Source organism: Schistocerca piceifrons, chromosome 7 (assembly GCF_021461385.2).
Source record: "Schistocerca piceifrons isolate TAMUIC-IGC-003096 chromosome 7, iqSchPice1.1, whole genome shotgun sequence".
In the NCBI taxonomy this organism is placed as follows: domain Eukaryota; kingdom Metazoa; phylum Arthropoda; class Insecta; order Orthoptera; family Acrididae; genus Schistocerca; species Schistocerca piceifrons.
In genome coordinates, this window is record NC_060144.1 from 1,119,146 (window position 1) to 1,137,914 (window position 18,769).

Below are 18,769 nucleotides of genomic sequence, written 5' to 3' on the forward strand. Positions count from 1 at the left end.
CAAATAAGAAAAGAAAACAATGAGCAACGCACAACACCAGACATTCGGGATGGCTACCGAACAATTTTTTGTTGAGGTTAGCAGAGAATTGTTAACAACATAGTTTGAGGGGTATTCAATGTGACCACAGTTAAAAACATGTGATGCCTAATTTTCCACATTAAAAGTGTCTGAATTATACCATCTTCTGATTTTTAGCTAGCAAAAAGTTACACATTTCTTTGTTGTAAAATGCTGTTTCCCACAACTGAGTAGGTCTACCCATACTTCTATGTTGTATTACGCAGCATGTATCTTAAATAGCCCATTCAACCAACCACAGTTGCCATGGAGCCATTTGGCATGGTGCCATACGATTGAGCACATTGACAGATTGTTGCGTTTGTACATTTTTTATTTTGCTATCAGGTTCTTACACACTTTATCTTTCCAAATTGGGCTTCACCAAACGATGTACAGTACCAGTAACAGGAAATTGGTTATATTATTGATATTTATATGCAGAAAATTAAGTTATTTCAAACTATCTCTGATAAAATAGTTTATCTGGATACAAATCACAATGAAATAGCATTTCGTATTTTGAGGCAGAGTTTGCATCTATTTTGCAAAATGTGAATTTTTCCGGGCTCTACTCATTTCACTTCACCCATTATATTCCACTGACCTGTCCCCCCCCCCCTTCCCCTCTCTCTACACACACACACACACACACACACACACACACACACACATACACACGCACACACACAGGTCTGTTTCAGACTGTAAGTTAGCATTCGTGGAGTTGTAGTGCCTGCTCTGTTTACCACCCCCATCTACCATCAAGGTGATGGGTCTGAGGGTGGTCTAAAATAGACCGAAACTGGTAACCTCATAAAAAAAAGAAGCTTCTTGCGGTTGTTGCTGTTAATGTTCATTTCTACAGTAACAATTATTATAATTGCAAACTACATGAGTGAAAATTTTCACCTAGTGTTCTTTAGCCCTCTCTCTCTATCTCTCTCTCTCTCTCTCTCTCTCTCTCTCTCTCTCTCTCTCTTGCTCCACACACACTCACTCACACACACACACACACACACACACACACACACACACACAAATGGTGGTGGTGGTGGTGGTGGTTAGTGTTTAACGTCCCGTCGACAACGAGGTCATTAGAGACGGAGTGCAAGCTCGGGTTAGGAAAGGATTGGGAAGGAAATCGGCCGTGCCCTTTCAAAGGAACCATCTCGGCATTCGCCTGAAACGATTTAGGGAAATCACGGAAAACCTAAATCAGGATGGCCGGAGACGGGATTGAACCGTCGTCCTCCCGAATGCGAGTCCAGTGTGCTAACCACTGCGCCACCTCACTCGGTACACAAATGGTCATTATCTAATTGTATACCTGCAATCTCATTTACATTGAGGTAAGCAATAATTTCTAGACTTCCTGTCGATCATTATTAGTCTGGAATTGCTTAAGATGAGTTTATTAATAAACTTAAGTTGGTTACCTGATAGGAATCATTTTACTCTCTGTTGAAGACCTGACCTACCAACATTTAATATTACTTAAATATTGACATTAGAGATTATTGGTCGCTACTAATTAAATTAAAATGGCATAAACCTAAACCCAGACTGAGTCATATGAAACATTTGTTTAATGTGATTTTATGTGAAATCTTATTTGAATAGGTTACAGCTACTTCTGTCTCCAGTTCGCTAAGGGGTAGCACGCCATTAGTTAAATATTATTTTAGTTTTGTTTAATAATAATCTTTCTAGTCAAAAAATGTGGTAAATTATGAAAAAAGAACTTTAAAGCATTATATGTTTACACTTTTATAACAAGAAATGAATGTTGGTAACACTTAACATTGTTTTCTATCATACAAAAAGACTACTTGTTAAGCAAACACTGTTAGCAATAGTTTACGAATACTGCAAAGAATGTCTAATACATAGCGCACCTGGCATCATCACTTCTTTTTCAAATTATGAACAGCAAAATGAACTCAGGACATAAAAAATTATAAATGCTATTTCAAGAAAGGCAACAGTTATCTTCAAGTGAAGTGCTAATGGCTTGTTACATGAAATGGGCAGATATGATATTCATTGCAGAGGAAATAAGAAATGTGCCAATTGAAAGAAACAATTATAAAAATGCATACTAGCAGTCACATGAGGAGAGAAATTGAGTAAACAGACTGATAAAAAGAAAGCAACTAGTAAGAGCAAACATAAAATGAGATATAATAAAACACATGAGTGGACAGTAGAAAAACAGAAAAGAATGGGGGGGGGGGGGGGCAGATGGGGGGGGGGGGGGGGGGAGGAAGAGATAAAAATACTGAAAAGACTGCAGACGTAACAAAACACAAAAGTTGTAGACTTACTAAAATTGCAAGTTGAATATATCATTTTCAAAGTACCTGCTAATTATGATGTGGTACATGTTCACCATTTGGAAGTATGTAACTCACTCCTTGATTCTATTTGATACCTCTCTTATTACATAGCAGCTAAGAATAGAAATGACACTTTGAAACTGCCTGCCCAATATAGATTTTCAAAGAGGTTACTGACCTAGATGATTCTGCCAACTCTCTTTTTTATTTGTGTTGATGGACAACAAATTTACATGGGATTAATACTTTGATAAGCTAACATAAGCTAACCAAAAAGCTCAGAGCAGCTTGCTTTGCTCTGAGAAGTATCTGTAACTGTTATGACTTCAAGATATTTGTTTCTTTTCATAGCTAAAATCCTTTTGGGGTAATGTTCAGATGTCAATGAGATGTATAATTAAAAAAAAGGGGGCAATAAGAATATTGCATACAGTTGTTTATTCAATGGCTTGTGTTTCTTGAAGGATATGACAATTCTTAGACCTACACTTCAGTAGATTTACTGTTATTAACTACAAACAATAAAAGTCAGTTTCTAATTGAGGTGAAATGATTACATACAATACAGGAAAGGATTGGGAATTAGGAATCTCAAGAAATATGAAACTAAATTAAGAATGCATCTCTGCAGCAATTAATTCTGCCTGTTTCAAGAACTGCTATAACCATAGGACATTATAAATAAGTTACCTCATCACAGGACATAGCTTAGACATCAACATTCATCAGTAGACTCATAAAACTGCTAAGTATTTAGTGATGCATAACAGATTTTGAATAATATAACTAAATATAAAAGTAAAAACGCTTTTAATGAAGTGTATTTTTTGATATTTATGCAAAACACAGTTTGCAGCATTTTAAGTATGGAGCAGAGTTTGGTAACGAGTCATGGTAAAATTATATTTGCTAGCTTTCTTTAATGAAAACTCATTATAGCACCAAAATGGTACTGTACAACTTTGATCGTTCTGCATCCAGTGACTGAACGTATGCTCATTAACAGAGCACAATTTTAAAACAGCAGCAGCATTCTTATATTTCAAACTGCCCATAAAAATGATCTCTGTTATTCACAATGTTACCATGTTCTGGCACTGGGGTAAAATAAACAAGCATAAAAATATCTTATGAAATTCCAAGTGATATAATAATGTTAACAGGCAATAAACAATTGTAAAATCATTTTGCTTCTTAAGTAATTCAATTAATCTCTGTGTGTGTGTATGTGTGTGTGAGTGTGCATGCACAAGAGAGAGAGAGAGAGAGAGAGAGAGAGAGAGAGAGAGAGAGAGAGAGAGAGAGAGAGAGAGTACTATTATTAAATTCAGGCCTAGGGTTACATTTCATATACATGGTGAGCATGAAGTCTTGCCCTGATTATAACAGTTTATTACAGAATAACCATTTGACATAATAATTTACTTTTGATGTTGTTACTTAGGTTAATGTTACTAGTCTTTTTCAAGACCACTTATGTTAGTAAACCTCAATGTGAGCTTCCTTGCTAGCTCAGAGAATGTCAAGGCGGTATTCCAGTTCCTGCCAGGTATTTCGTAACATGTGCTCTGTCACAGTACCCACAGCAGCTTGTATCCTAGCCTTCAGTTCGTCAAAGTCAGCAACTGATGTGACAAAGACTCTGTCCTTAATATAACCCCAGAAACAAAAGTCAAGGGGTGTAATGTCTGGAGAGTGCGATGGCCAGGGTCAGGGTGTTGGACTGTTCCTTCCAATCCACTGATCTGGAACTGTTTCATACAGGAAACCACACACTATCAAAGCCCGGAGCAGGGGAGGGGGGCGGGGGGGGGGGGGGGGGGGGAGGTGCTCCATCTTGCTGGAAAATTATCTATGGTTGATATTCTTCTAACTGTGGGGCAATGAACTGTTGCAAAACGTCTAAGTAAATGTTAGCGGCAATGGATTTTTCTGCAAAGAAAAATGGTCCAAAAACCTTGTTATGTATGAGGCTGCACCAAGCATTCACTTTTTTGCTGTCTCACTGTGAGTGTACAGTAGCATGTGGACACTCTGAACCCCATAAACATTATGCCTATTCACCATTGCACTGACATGAAAGGTGGATTCATCAATTCAATTCACTTCAATTCAGTAAAGCATATGCTATTTAAGTAATCGTTAGTGTCATCAGTCCTGTTGACAATCTCAGTTGCAAATTCAGCACGTGACAGCAAATCATTCGGTTGCAAGGCCTCCACAATTTGCACTTTATAAGCATGCAACCTAAGCCTTTCATGAAGAATCTGCACCGTATTTGCTTGTGGTATTTGAAGTTCATGTGATGCTTGACAAGTTGATTTAGACGGACTCTGCTGAAACGATTACCGAACATGATAAACAGTTGCATTACTCACACGAGGCCTGCCACTTTGAGGACGATCTTCAACGCTGCCTGTTTTGTTAAACTTAGCATACAGTTGCTTTACTGACTTAACGTCAGGAGGGCAGCATCCATAAGAAGCCCGAAATTTATGCTGAACACTGATGGGCGATTTCGTTTCATGAAACCAAAGCACACTCTGTACTTTCTTCTATTACGACGCCATTTTGCCAGCAACTAACATGACCTAACTGACCGCGTAGGTGTAGTGGAGCACTAGCGCCATCTGTTGGTCAGTAGTAACACTAACCTATGTAACGACATCAAATGTAACTTACTATTTCAAACAGTTATTCTGTTATAAATTTTTGTAATCGGGGGAAGACTTTTTGCTCCCCCTGTACTTCTATACAAATTTCTCATGCAAACGGACAACATGTAGCCTTTTTCAGTATGGTAGCAATATGATTTACAACAGTACTTTAAAACATTAAGACAGAAATATGTAACACATTTATGCTATCAAGGAGACATAACAAATTTCCTGATCAATATTATGGATATATAAAAATACCAAATGACAGTTATTAATTACATTGTTATTAACTTACAAATAAAATTTTTCATTCCAAACTGGATTGAGCTCTTGTGGCATGGTCTTGGTCCGCTTCTTAACTTTCCCAACTTGTACAGTAACATATGGATCAGATGTTCCACTTTTATCCTTTGCAATCAAACCCTGGGCGCAGATAACTGAAATCAAATCATACAGCTTACATTAACACATACAGTTCTCAAATAGTTATCCAACACAAATTTAACTCCTCTGTGAAGAGTATGGATTATTTTTATGTTATAAGTTTTGGAAAACTTCTGTCTACATCGTGAATTTAGTTTATGGTTACTATTCCCACACTGCATATGAAAATCATTAATATGTTTCTCGATGCAGTAAAAATTACCAAAGAGTTCATTTCACACAGCAAAGCAATTTCTTCTGTAGAAGAATTTTGGAGGAAACACTGACATCTTTTATTTATTTTATTTCATTTTATTTGCTGAGTTACATTACTTCCAGTTTCCGAAGTGAAATCACAGGTGTTTTAAAGTCAGCATAAACTCTTATTAAAAATTTTGAGGTACCAGAGGCACATATATAGTGAGTTAATGGAGTAATGGAATGACGTAATTGTTATTGTGTTTATAAACCAAATATTGATTTCATTTTTCAAAATGATTTCCACACCCTCAAAATTATACAGTACATATTTCTTGATTTATGGTTTGGGTAACATCACCTTTAATACTTTATTTACTGTACAGGACATGCTGAAAGGAATAGGCTTACATGTAGCACAATAATGAGCACGTAAATCAGATCTTACAAATTACAGGCAAACATTTGATTTAGTGGGTCCTCGGAAGTACAACTGTATATCGCCAAAGGAAATCCCATAGCTGATGGGCCAATCTCATGGTGCTTGAGTGGATAGAAGATTTATAAATGAAGAAGGTTAACAGCAATACTGGTCACAACTAGTAGTCTAAGTCTGTTGCAGTTGACAAAAGCCAAATAGGTGTGAACAGTAACTACATGCTCAAATACAAACAGAAGATAGAGCAACTGCAAAGTGAGAAATGTGGATGAGTGAAGTTGCAGCAGCAGCAGGAGGAGGAGAGACAACATTCTTGCACCAGTCTCCCACACATCTGTTGGCTGTTGGGAATTTTTGGATTTTGCTTACCTGAAATAACAAAGCAAGCCTTACACTTTTCTTCAACCATCACCATTCCCACCAACATGTATACCTGATTTACAGCATACCGTGAATCACGAATAAAATTAAATTATTATGCTCAAGACTGACAACAAGAATTTATAATCCTACACAAAGATTTCATCACTTTGGTTATGAGACACAGGGATTACCTGGCAGAGGGACTCCAGCATCAGTCATGTCTATGTGCAAGTCCTGCAACAATTACCCCATACCAGAAATATAGGATCTCCAGCCACTCCTCAAACCCCTAGGTCCACACAAGAACCTCTGTCCTGAGTCTGTTTCCCTCCACAGCCCCACCACTCCTTTGTTCTACATGTTTCCTAAAGTCCTAGACACAACTATCCAAGATGCCCCATTGTTTCTGATTACTGTGCTCTCACAGATAATTCCTTTGGACTAACACCTTCAGCCTATTACCAGTAACTTACACTCCTGTATAAGAGACACCAACCATATCCTCTATGGATTCTCCGCTGTTCCTGTCGCTTTACCACCCAGTGTCCTACTAATCACTGTCAGTGACATCTCTCTCTGCACTAACATTCCTAATGACTACTACAGAGCACCACCTTTCCCAGCACCTTATTGATTCCAACCAACAACCTCATTCCTGGTCATCATGACCAACTATATCTTCACCCATAATTACTTCTCCTTTGAAAGTATCAACAACAAACAAACCTGTGGTACAGCAATGGGCACCCACATGGCACCACTTTATGCCAACCTATTCCTGGGCCATCTAGAGGAACCTTTCCTCAAGACACAAAATCTAAAACCCCTCACCATGATCAGACCAATCATCTGAACCAAGGGTGAGCTACCCCATTCACATACCTCTAGAATCTCAACACCTTCTCCCCCATTCGATTCACACAGTCCTCCTTAGCCTCACAATCCACCTTCTTTGATGTCAACTTTCAAATCAAGGATAGCTATGTCAGTAACCCTGTCCATATAAAACCTGCCAACCACCAACAATATCTGTACTTCAAAAGCTGCCACCCATTCCACACAAAGATGTCCCTTCCAAACAGTCTAGCAACCTATGGTTTTTGGATCTGGAATGAGAAGTATTCCTTCTCCAAACATGTCAAGAGCCTCATTGAGACCTTCACAGCTGGAATTACCCTCCTCTCCATTTTTTTCCAGAAACAGATTCCCGTGTCTTTGTCCCTCAAGTCACCTACCACTTCCCACATGCCTGCTGTCTGGCCACAAAGGAGCACTCCTCTTGTGACTTAGTACCACCCAGAACTGGAGCAACTGAATCACGTTCTCCACCAGGTTTTCCACTGCCTCTCATCATGTCCTGAAATATCCTCATCATCCCTCCCACAGTGGTATTTAGATGCCCAACCAAACTTAACAATATCGTTGTCCAGCCCTATTCCATTCCTGCCTCCAACCCCTTGCCCCATAGCTCATGTCACTGGAATAGATCTAGGTGTAAGACCTATCACATACATTACTCCACTAGCACATGCCCCAGCCCTTTAACAAGAATCTCCCACCTCATCAAATTCAGGTCCACCTGCAAAAGCAGTCACGCAATGTACAAACTTAGCTGTAACCACTGCGCCACATTCTGTCTGGGCCATGTGTTCAAATGAATAGCCACCATCTAACCACAGCCAAGAGACAGCTGAACCACCCTGTTACTGAGCATGATGCCCAACGTAACATGTTCGACTTCAACAAATGCTTCACTGCCTGTGCCGTCTGAATTTTTCACACTAACACCAGGTTTCCTGAGCTGTGCAGGTGGAAACTCTCCCAGCAACATATTCTTTGTTCTTGTACCCCATCTGGCTTCAGCCTTCACTAGGCCCTGTCTTCCACCTGCCTATCCCCTTTCCTGCTACTTCCACACCAGCTCAAACATGTCTTCCATCCTACCAGTGCACCTGTGCAGTGCTCTCCTCTTGGCTCTGTCCCCACCACATCCCTCCACACTCCCACAGCCAACACTAGCACCTTCCCTTATCCCAACCCTGCTTTCTCTCCACTTCCCCACTATATACCTGTTCTGACCTCAGATGCAGCTGCATCTGGGCCCAGAGGCAACAGTGGCCTGTGTGTGTGTTTTGTTTTGTCTATGTCTGATGAAGAACTTATTCCAATAGCTTACAATATTAGCAATCTTTTTTCAATGTGTCACTCAATACTTCCTCTGTGTGGTGAATAGCAGCTTATCCTTTTCATATTGCTATTATTTCATCATGGATTTTCCATGTTTAAATACAAATTTGTGCTGCATATACATCCTGGAAGGCTCTGTTCATGATACATGAATGAATGGACTCCCTTTCCAGTTACTTATTTTTTTGCCATGAATGTTTTTTTACATAATGCAAAGTCATTCTTCATTTGGTACCTTTTCACAAAATAGACAGAAGTTCACATGATTTTGAAATGAGTAAGCCTTTGGTATAATTCAGCTATACATTTCTCATTTGCAAAATAGTATGAGAAATAGGTATGCAGTCACAACTCTAAAGAGCTGATGTGAGATAAATGAAAGCTCTCTTTATCTAGGTTTTGACTGGTGGCAATTTATAGTAACGTGGGATATAAATGGAAAACACTGAAGGGAAGTTGGACGCTTCACAGAGCTCTTAGTTTACGCATAGTTTTAGCAACACACACACACACACACACACTTACCAAAGATGATGTATCTGTAACAAAATAACAGTTAATAGTCAACAGTTGGGACACTCAATGTTCTTCAAGACCAAGATTTTCAAACTACATAAGTTTTAATAATATTTTGCAATGTACCATTATTAAAAATTTTGAGGTACCAAAGGCACATATATAGTGAGATAATGGAATGACATAAAAGTTATTGTGCTCATAAACCAAATATTAATTTCATTTTTCAAAATGTTTTCCGCACCCCCAAAAAATCTAGTTCACATCTCTTGACTTATGGTTTGTGTAATATCTTCTTTAATACTTTATTTACTGTACAGAACATGCTCAGAGGAATAGGTTTACATGTGGCACAATAATGAACACGTAAACCAGATCTTACAAATTACAGGGAAACATCTGATTTAGTGGGTCCTCAGAAGTACAACCGTATTTGCCCAAAGAGAAGCCCATAGCTTATGGGCCAGTCTCATGGCACTTGAGGGCATTGGAGATTTATAAATGAATTAGGTAGTTTAACACCAATGTCAGCCACAATTAGTAGCCTCATCACCAGCAAAGGGCCAAATAGATGTGAGTAGCAACTACATGCTCAAATACAAACAGAGCAGCTGCAAAGTGCAAAATGTGGCTAAGTGGAATTGCAGCTGCAGCAGCAGCAGGAGGGAGGAGGTGGAGGGACAACATTCCTGCCTTCTCAGAGAATGGTCATTTGACTAGTCTGCCAAATGTCTGTTGGTTGTTGGAAATTGTTGAATTTTGCTTGACTGGAGGAACAAAGCAAGCCTTGCACCTTTATTCAACCAGCACCATCACCATTCCTACCAACATGTGTACCTGATTTATAGCATACTGTGAATCACGAATAAAACTTATAAACAATAATACAAAATCATTATGCTCAAGGCTGCCAACAAGAAATTTTTCTACACTTTTGGTCCAAAAAGAAGGACCCTGTAGGCAGTGGTATTAAAAGCATATAAGTATAGTGATCATGTTCCAGTGTCTGAAATATTAATATCACAATACTGGTGACATGGCTCTAAAAATTATGTTTATTATTAATGATTATGTTTAGGTTTATTGCTCATGCAGCAATGTTTGATAGTATTACTGACCTACAAATGATTTCATACAAATATCGAAACCCAGCATGTTGTCCAGGATGGTGGGTGCTCATCAGAGACAAGAGAACTGTAATAGAACTGATCTTGTTCTCTACATACATAAACAATCTGATGGACAGGGTGAGCAGCAATCTGTAACTATTTTCTGAAGTCACTGTATGGTATAGGAAAGTGGTTTCATTGAGTGACTGTAGGAGGATACATGATGACTTAGACACGTTAAGAAAATGGAAGTTAATGCAAATGAGTATGACTTAGACATGGTAAGAAAATGGAAGTTAATGCAAATGAGTATGAAAAAAAAATCTTATAATGTTCAAATACAGTATTAGTGTTGTGCTGCTTGACACAGTCACACTGATTAAATATCAAAGTTTAATGCAGCAAAGCGATATGAAATGGAATCAGGAAGGTCAATTGTAGGGAAGGCAACAGTAGACTCTGGTTTATTGGGAGAATTTTAGGAAAGTGTAGCTCATCTGTGAAGGAGAACGCCTGTAGGACACTAGTGTTATCCGTTCTTGGGTGCTGCTTGGGTGTTTGGAATCACCACTGGTGGACTAAAGGAAGACATCAAAGCACATCTGAGGCATGCTGATAGATTTGTTGCAAGTAGGTTCAATCAATATTTGAGTGTTATGCTCTGTGAACCAAATGAGTATACTTGGAGGGAACCAAAAATTCTTTTCATGGAAAACTGTTGAGAAAATTTTAAGAACTAGGATCTGTGACAAATTTCTAATAATCGTCCAGCCATCAACAGACTTCTCGTGTAAAATCTACAAAGACAACATAAGATATATCAGGGCATGTAGAGAATCAAATACAGGTTTCCCTGCACTCGATTTGTGAATGGAATAGGAAAGGTATCCTCTGCCCCGCATGGTATGGTGACTTGCACATATAGGTAGATGTAGAAACAAAGTTGCCAAGACATCCATCTGATCACTATTCAGGCAGAACATCTACAAACTAGTAATTTTTCATGTCACTCCATCTCAGTGGTGAAATTGATATTAGTGTACGTACTATACATATGATGAAAAAACCAGTGAAGAGCTTTGATCCCAAGTGGACAGATTATAAAAGTGTCATCAACACACTAAAAGAGTTGCAATGAACAAAGAGGAGCTGAATTTAATGCATTTCTGAATAGTCAAAAAGAAATTAGCCACTGCCAAAGACAATGGAGATCCCATGGTCATTGCTCAATGATTTCTTAAAATTTATCACTACACATTAACACTAGAACTGCGGCTGAGTCACTCCTGACCCACTTGATATATCTTCTGTTTGTCACTCTTTTGTATTATTGCCTAGAGTGTTACATTTCTGTGACTTTTTATGAAATAAGGTAATTAGTGATTATACTTCATTTCACATTTTATGGCAAAAACATAAAAGAGAAATATGAAGATTAACCTAGAACTGCGGAAGGGTCAGTTCTGACCCGCATGGCACAGTCGCTATAACAATCACATTTTCCGTGTAGCTTCATGCCTATTGCTAGTGTGTCTTTGGTCAACAATTGCAAAACTCCTTTTTACTTCACTTCTGGCTGACGTTCCAGTTTTCAGCAAGGGACAAGAGGGAGAGAGGTTCAAACAAGTCTGACCTTGTATGCAGATATTGCACACCCAGAGTTTTGTGCCACGAAAATGGGTTTAGTAGTGCATTCTGTCTGTGTAGATAGTGCTTGTAAGAGGACATTATAAATGCTCTAAATGAGATTTTAGATAGTGAATCTGAGAGCGAACTGCTGGTGTCTTTATCTGAGGAAGAATTTCCATCACGAATAGTTCCAGATCTTCATCAGAAGACGATGTTAACCCTGAGAAGGTTCTACTTAATGCTGATGAGAAATGTATGCTTGTTTATGTGTTTGCTTTATAATAATTTTTGTTTATGTATATGATGTGTAGACACTAATTTTAATTGCAACACTTATGTTTATTCTTTGTTTCCTGTTGAATTTTTACAAATTATATATTACATTTATGAAGGTGTTTTTTTGTTCTAATATCACACAATATATTCAATATTAAATCGTGTTCTAATATGTAGAACTACTATTACAGGAACAGCTGCCACAAAGACTAAGTCAACTCAAGGAAGTGGATGTCCTCAAGGTCGGCGTGGACAACAAAATGCCCAGGGTTCTGGACTACTTCAGTTTCCTTCAGGTAGTGATATTGTAGCACCCGATGGAACAACCTGGAAAGTTGGAGTAATAGGTGATTGTTCAGCTGGAAGATATGGACAACAGAATGTTTTCAAAGATAGGAGAGGACCATCTCCACATGCAAAACAAAATGTGAATGACACCTGTTACAGTGCATGGCATCTAATGATAACGGACAAAATTTTTAAACATATTGTAAAATGTACAGAAACTGAAGCACGTCGTCTACTGAGCTCAGATGAGTGGACTATAAAAATTGAAGAACTGGAAGCTTTTATAGCTATATTGTATGTCCGTGGTGCCATTGGGGCTAAGAGCTTAGAACTAGACACACTGTGGTCAGTGAAGTGGGGAAATAATTTTGTGAAATCAACAATGGCTCGTGACAGATTCAGAGAGATAATGCATTATCTCAGATTTGAATTTAGATCCACATGATCAGAACGACTAAGAGAAGACAAGTTTGCTTTGGTATCAGAAATCTGGAATGAGTTCATTGCGAATGCACAGTCTAGCTACATACCGGGTCCATATATAACAATTGACAAACAGCTTTTTCCTTCAAAGTGCCGTTGCAGATTCACGCAGTTTATGGCCTAAAAACTGGGCAAATACGGGCAAAAGTATTGGATGGCGATAGATAAAGACTCAAAATATATTGTGAATGCTATCCCTTATCTAGGAAAGGATGACACTAGGTGGAGTGATGAGCATCTTGGGTGACTTTGTTGTAAGAAAAATTGATGCAACCTTACCTCAACAAAGGAATAAATGTCACATGTGACAATTTTTTCACCTCCTTAGCACTCTCTGAGGCACTGAAACCTAATTCTATGAGGCTTTTGGGCACAATAAATCGATTTTGCAGGGAAATACCAGTCTGTATCAAGAAGGCAAGAGCACAGTATTGCCGCACCACACTGACTGTTTATCAGGGTAAGAGCAACAAGAATGTCCTGATTCAGAGCACTATGCATCCTTCTGAAACGATTGAGGATGGTATAAAAAAGAAGCCAGATACAGTTACATTTTATAACTGCTCTAAATATGGAGTGGACGTGGTCAACCAAATGGCTCGCAAATACTTGTCAAAGCATCATTGAGACGTTGGCCCATTCACACATTTTACAACTTGCTGGATTTGGCTGGGATGAATGCGTGGGTATTGTTCAATTACCTAAATGATAAAAAATAGAAACGCAGGCATTTCATCCTGTAGCCGGGGGAGGAGCTTGCTGAGAAGTACGCAGTGATCAGAAAGACTAGTGTCCCTGTCAGACGTGAAGATATTCCTGACAGACAAAAAAAATGAACACACTGCCTTGTAAAGTCTAACTGTGAAGGAAACAAATCATTTGTAAAGTGTCACATCTGCAAGAAAACTGTGTGCAACAAATGTACATCAAAAGCCTATTATTTGTGTTCATTATGTAACGGTACCCAGTAAAAACGCTCAGCAAATACATGTAAGTTTTAAAATATAAAATTATAATTTGTGTAAACCTTGTTTATTTTTGTTAATTTCATTCTAAATTTCCTAGTGCTTCTAACAATAGATTCATTGGCAGTAACAATAACCCATTGACATAGGGGAAATAAAGGAAAAGATCGCATGTCATTAGTGACCCAACTGCAGTTCTAGGTATGTCCAAATACCAGCGGTTCTAGTGTTAAGTAGATGGTCATCAAAGTATGACAAAACATTTTGACAGTCTTAGGAGCAAAGCGGACTGATAATAACTTTATGTATTTCCCTCATGGACTTTTTATTATCAACAAAGAGACAAAATCCAAACTGACCATACTGTTGTCTGTTTTGATTCTGATTTGTTTAAGTATGTCGATGAACATATGGCAGTTTTCAATATGATGTTTGCAGTCACCTACTATTGACTTTATTGGCTTAATTATTTATTTTTAAGGCACAAAGGAATTACAGACATTGTCTGTGAGTGATCACTGATTTAAATTAATGAGAAAAGTGAAAAATTTGTGCCAGATCAGGCAGATGCTCTGACCGCTAAGCCATCCAGACATAGTTTTCATCTTAACTGCGTGGACTACCCTAGCACACCTCCCCACAGACCCAAAGTCTGAATTCATCCACACACTACTAATGTAGTGATTCCTACCCATTATCCTCATTACTCACACCATTTTGATGATTCCTACAAGAGTTCGAGCCTCGTGTGCACTGCACCGAAGAGATCATTGGCCGTCTCCACCTCAATATATATTAATTATACGCTATTTCAATCCAGCAGCTATTATGAATTAAAACACAGAAGAATTACAGATACTGTCTGCAAATGGGAATTGATTTAAATCAATGGGGAAAGCTGAAAATTTCTGTTGGTCTGGGATTTGAACCTGGGTCTCCTGCTTACTGTGCAGATGCTCTGACCACTAAGCCATCTGGACATAGTGGTCATCAAAACTGCACATACTACCTTTGCACACCTCCATATAGGTACTTTTTAGCCTATAGGTTGGGGAATCTATTACAGTAATGATAAGTCGTAATGGATTTTAGGCAGGCAGTATAGGCTTGGGGGCTCAAGAGATGGCGTTTGCAGATTTTTTATCACACTGTCTGGTAGACTACAGACAAATATGAGTTATTCACCATCTAACAAAATCATCATCACCACCAATGTTCCTCCATCACAGATGTTGACATAATCTCTGGTAGCATATGGAAGTTCCATGATTTTATGGCATCTCCATTACATATTTCATCCAACTAAACAAAATACCACACACTGTGTACAGATAGCTCCTGATGGTGGAGGTGACAGAGGAAGTTTTCTAAAGCTTGAGATTATGTACAAATCTGACATGGCCAAGAATCTGTGAAACAATTACCTAAGGATGTTGCAGTGAAAAAATATATCCTCATTTACTGTGCAATGTAAAGGGTGCATTATAATTAATTACCTAGTCATAAGAACTTAAAGGAATAACTGAGCAATGTGAGCTGCAGATTGCATCATATCCAGTAGGTTCCTTGATTATGTGATTCCTGAAGATACAATTACCTTGTATTTCGCATTATGAAGGTCATAACATCTTCTGTTCATTTGTGCCTATAGTTCTTGTACTCAACAGAGAAGAGAAATGTAAGAAAACTGTCCATGTGATTTTGTCACATGAAAAGTTAGGTTCCTTAGACCAGCCAAAAAAATTAACTACTAAGACAGATAAGGGGTATTCCAAAGCCAGGGAAAAACAAAACTGATAACTACATGTCATCAAGGGGAAAACCTAATAAAGGAATAGTAAATACAAAGAGTGAAAGAAAGTGGCACAGATTGTCTGTGTACAGCATGGTTTACTTGCAACTGAAAGAAACCAGCAGAATGTGTTGCTCTACAACAATGGAATAAAGTCTTTATTTTCCTGGGAAAATGACTTTATAATTACCTAAGATCAAAGAATGCTAAAATAAAGACATGAACAGTTATAATGAGAAATATAATTACTCTGAACAGCTGTTAAGAAATTTACTGACGCTACACACTCCTGTTAGAGATATGACCAGAAGTGATTGGTAGTTAAATTCATTATAACTGGAGAGCAGACTGCAATTGTATAATTGGTGACAAGCACTAAACATATGTTGAACAGCAATGACACTGTAGGGTTTCATTGGTCCTTTCACTCTCTGGACAGCTAATTACACTATATCTCTACTGATGAGAATTAATGCATTTAAAAATGTTCTCTCCTTGTAGGATCCGTCATGATGTCATTCTGATCAATTACACCCCTTACTAAATCAAGCAGGATCTGTGTCTTCTCAAACAGGGATATCACTACACAAAGACTGCATTTGCACTCTATACTGGTATCTTCACTGACAGTTGATGGGTTGCAGAATATTCCCCTTTCTTTCCAAATCAGAATGTGGCAAAAAATTATTTTGTTGTGAATGTCACCTTTAGTGAATCCAACTGAATGTGCTACTGTCTAGGAAGCACATCAGAATGATCTCTTGACGTACACGTGATTGTTACACAGGTGTCCACAAACTTATCAGTATGTACAGATTAGTGACTGATAGTTACATTACCTGTATGCAGTTGGTTTGATATGGAATACTACAATCATTGAGGAGTAATTTAGATGAGGTGTCATCAATGGCTGATGTTTTGTACTCAGAAAAGAGTTAAAAGGCAATTTATTGATATCTGTTGTCAGATTAGCAACTATGTATTGCATAAGATGTTGCTGGCAATACACACCATATAAGGTCTAGAACTTTGTCCACAGAATTTTTTCTGTGCTTATGTTTTACTTATTGCACATAGTCCCCTTCCAAATACTCTCTGCCATAACAGATACAGCACTACCAGTGTCGTTTCCACTTGCGGAAGCAGTCTTGGTACACCTCCTGCTGGATCGTGCGAAGTGCTGTCTGTGAATTTTTTTTATCTCGTCTAGTCTTGCAAATCTTCGTCCTTTCAATGGTGTTTTCAACTATGGGGGCCAGATCTGGAGAGTACATAGGATGAGGTACCACAGTGATTTCGTTTTTTGTGCAATGGTCACGCACCAACAGGGATGAATGTGCGGGCGCATAATCGTGGTGCAAGAGCCACGAGTTGTCTTGCCACATTTCAGGCTGTTTCCTTCTCACATTTTCTTGCGTGTGTCACAACACTTCCCGATAGTATCATCAGTTAACAGTTTGTCCCTGATAAACTAATCCTTCAAAGAGAAAGAAAATATCAACATGGCTTTGACATTTGACCCTGCCTAATGAGCTTTTTCTCTTTTTTGTTACAATATTATGAGAAGGAAAGTTGCTACTCACCATATGGCGGAGATGCTGAGTCGCAGATAGACACTAAAAAAAGATTTTCACACATAAAGCATTCAGCCAAAAGACACACACACACACACACACACACACACACACACACACACACACACCACTCACACAAATGCAACTCACAGACACGACTACAGTCTCAGGCAACTGAAACCACACAGCCAGTTGCCTGAGACTGCAGTTGTGCTTGTGAGTTGCGTTTGCGGGAGTGTGTGTGTGTGTGTGTGTGTGTGTGTGTGTGTGTGTGTATTGTTGACAAAGTCCATTGGCCGAATGCTTTAAGTGTGAAAATCTTTTTGTTGTGCTTATCTGTGACCCAGCATCTCCGCCATATGGTGAGTAGCAACTTTCCTTCTCATAATACGTTACATTCCATCCTGGATTTTCCATTGTTTGATTTTGTCTTGGAGAACATTTTCTGACCCATTGTGAAGATTGAACCTTGGTCCCAATATGATAACTGAAGACCCATGTCTAGGTTGTGGTGGAAGAAGGGCACTGGGGAATGGAAACTGATAGTTGGTAAACAAGACGCTAGGAGGAGGAGTTATTCAGACAGTTTTACTTTGCATATAACCAATAGACTTAACAAACTATCAGATGTGAGTGGAGAGGAGGCTCTTGTAGCTGTAGGTGTAGGGAACATGCAGCAGTCCTCAGGCGTTAGGGAGCCTAAGTGAGATGCAAATTGTAACAGAAAGAAGAAGGTTCACATGGCAAGGGTGTGGGCCAGCAGTTGCAGGAAGTGTTGGGAAGTGAGTCCCAGACCACCAGCATTGTAAAGCCTAGTGCAGAGTTGGCTTATGTGACTGTTAACATGGGGAAGTAATGTAAGAATTTTACAAAAGAGGATCAGGTTGTGGTTGTGGGTGGAACAGGGGATAGTCTTGATAGGGACAGGGAATATGATGTAGGTGGTGACCTGGTAATGATAGCTACTCAGACTGGTGGCACTAATGTACAATTCACGCAACTGTTTCAGCATCATGATTGGCCTCACCTTAATGCTGCTGTTAGGTGTTTTAACATGGGACTGGAGAAGACACTGATGTTGGAGGGCATGGCTTACATTGGAGTGGTGCCAGTTGAGTCTACCATTAGACTGAGTTTCACTAGGAATGGCCTGCACCTCAATGGGATGGGAAGAAGGCTGGCAAAGCTTATAGCTGAAAGTGTAGTGGGTGGTGGTGGGATCACTCATGGAAAAATTCCTGTAGTAATTGGTGTTAGAGCTGTACCTTCTGTGGACTCAAGTCAGCTGATAGGTATCTCTGCTTAAACAAAAACCCTCTAATAAAGGAATCACCTTGAGAGGTATCCAAGTAGAGAAGGAATTAGCATGTTTCATCAAAGTGTAAGAGGTATTAGAGATGAAGTTAGTTAACTGCTTATAAATGTTGACTCTGACATTATTGGTATATCAGAGCACCACTTCACAATT

At 38.8% G+C, this 18,769-nt stretch overlaps 1 protein-coding gene across 1 annotated transcript in view; it reads right to left on the reverse strand.

Moving 5' to 3' along the window:
* The window catches only part of LOC124805294 (protein unc-13 homolog B), a 473,759-nt gene that overhangs the window by 309,017 nt on the left and 145,973 nt on the right, over positions 1 to 18,769 (reverse strand). Inside the window, exon 6 of the mRNA XM_047265806.1 lies at positions 5,355 to 5,496. Within this exon, the coding sequence (XP_047121762.1) occupies positions 5,355 to 5,496 (142 nt within the window). The remainder of the gene's footprint in view (positions 1 to 5,354; positions 5,497 to 18,769) is intronic.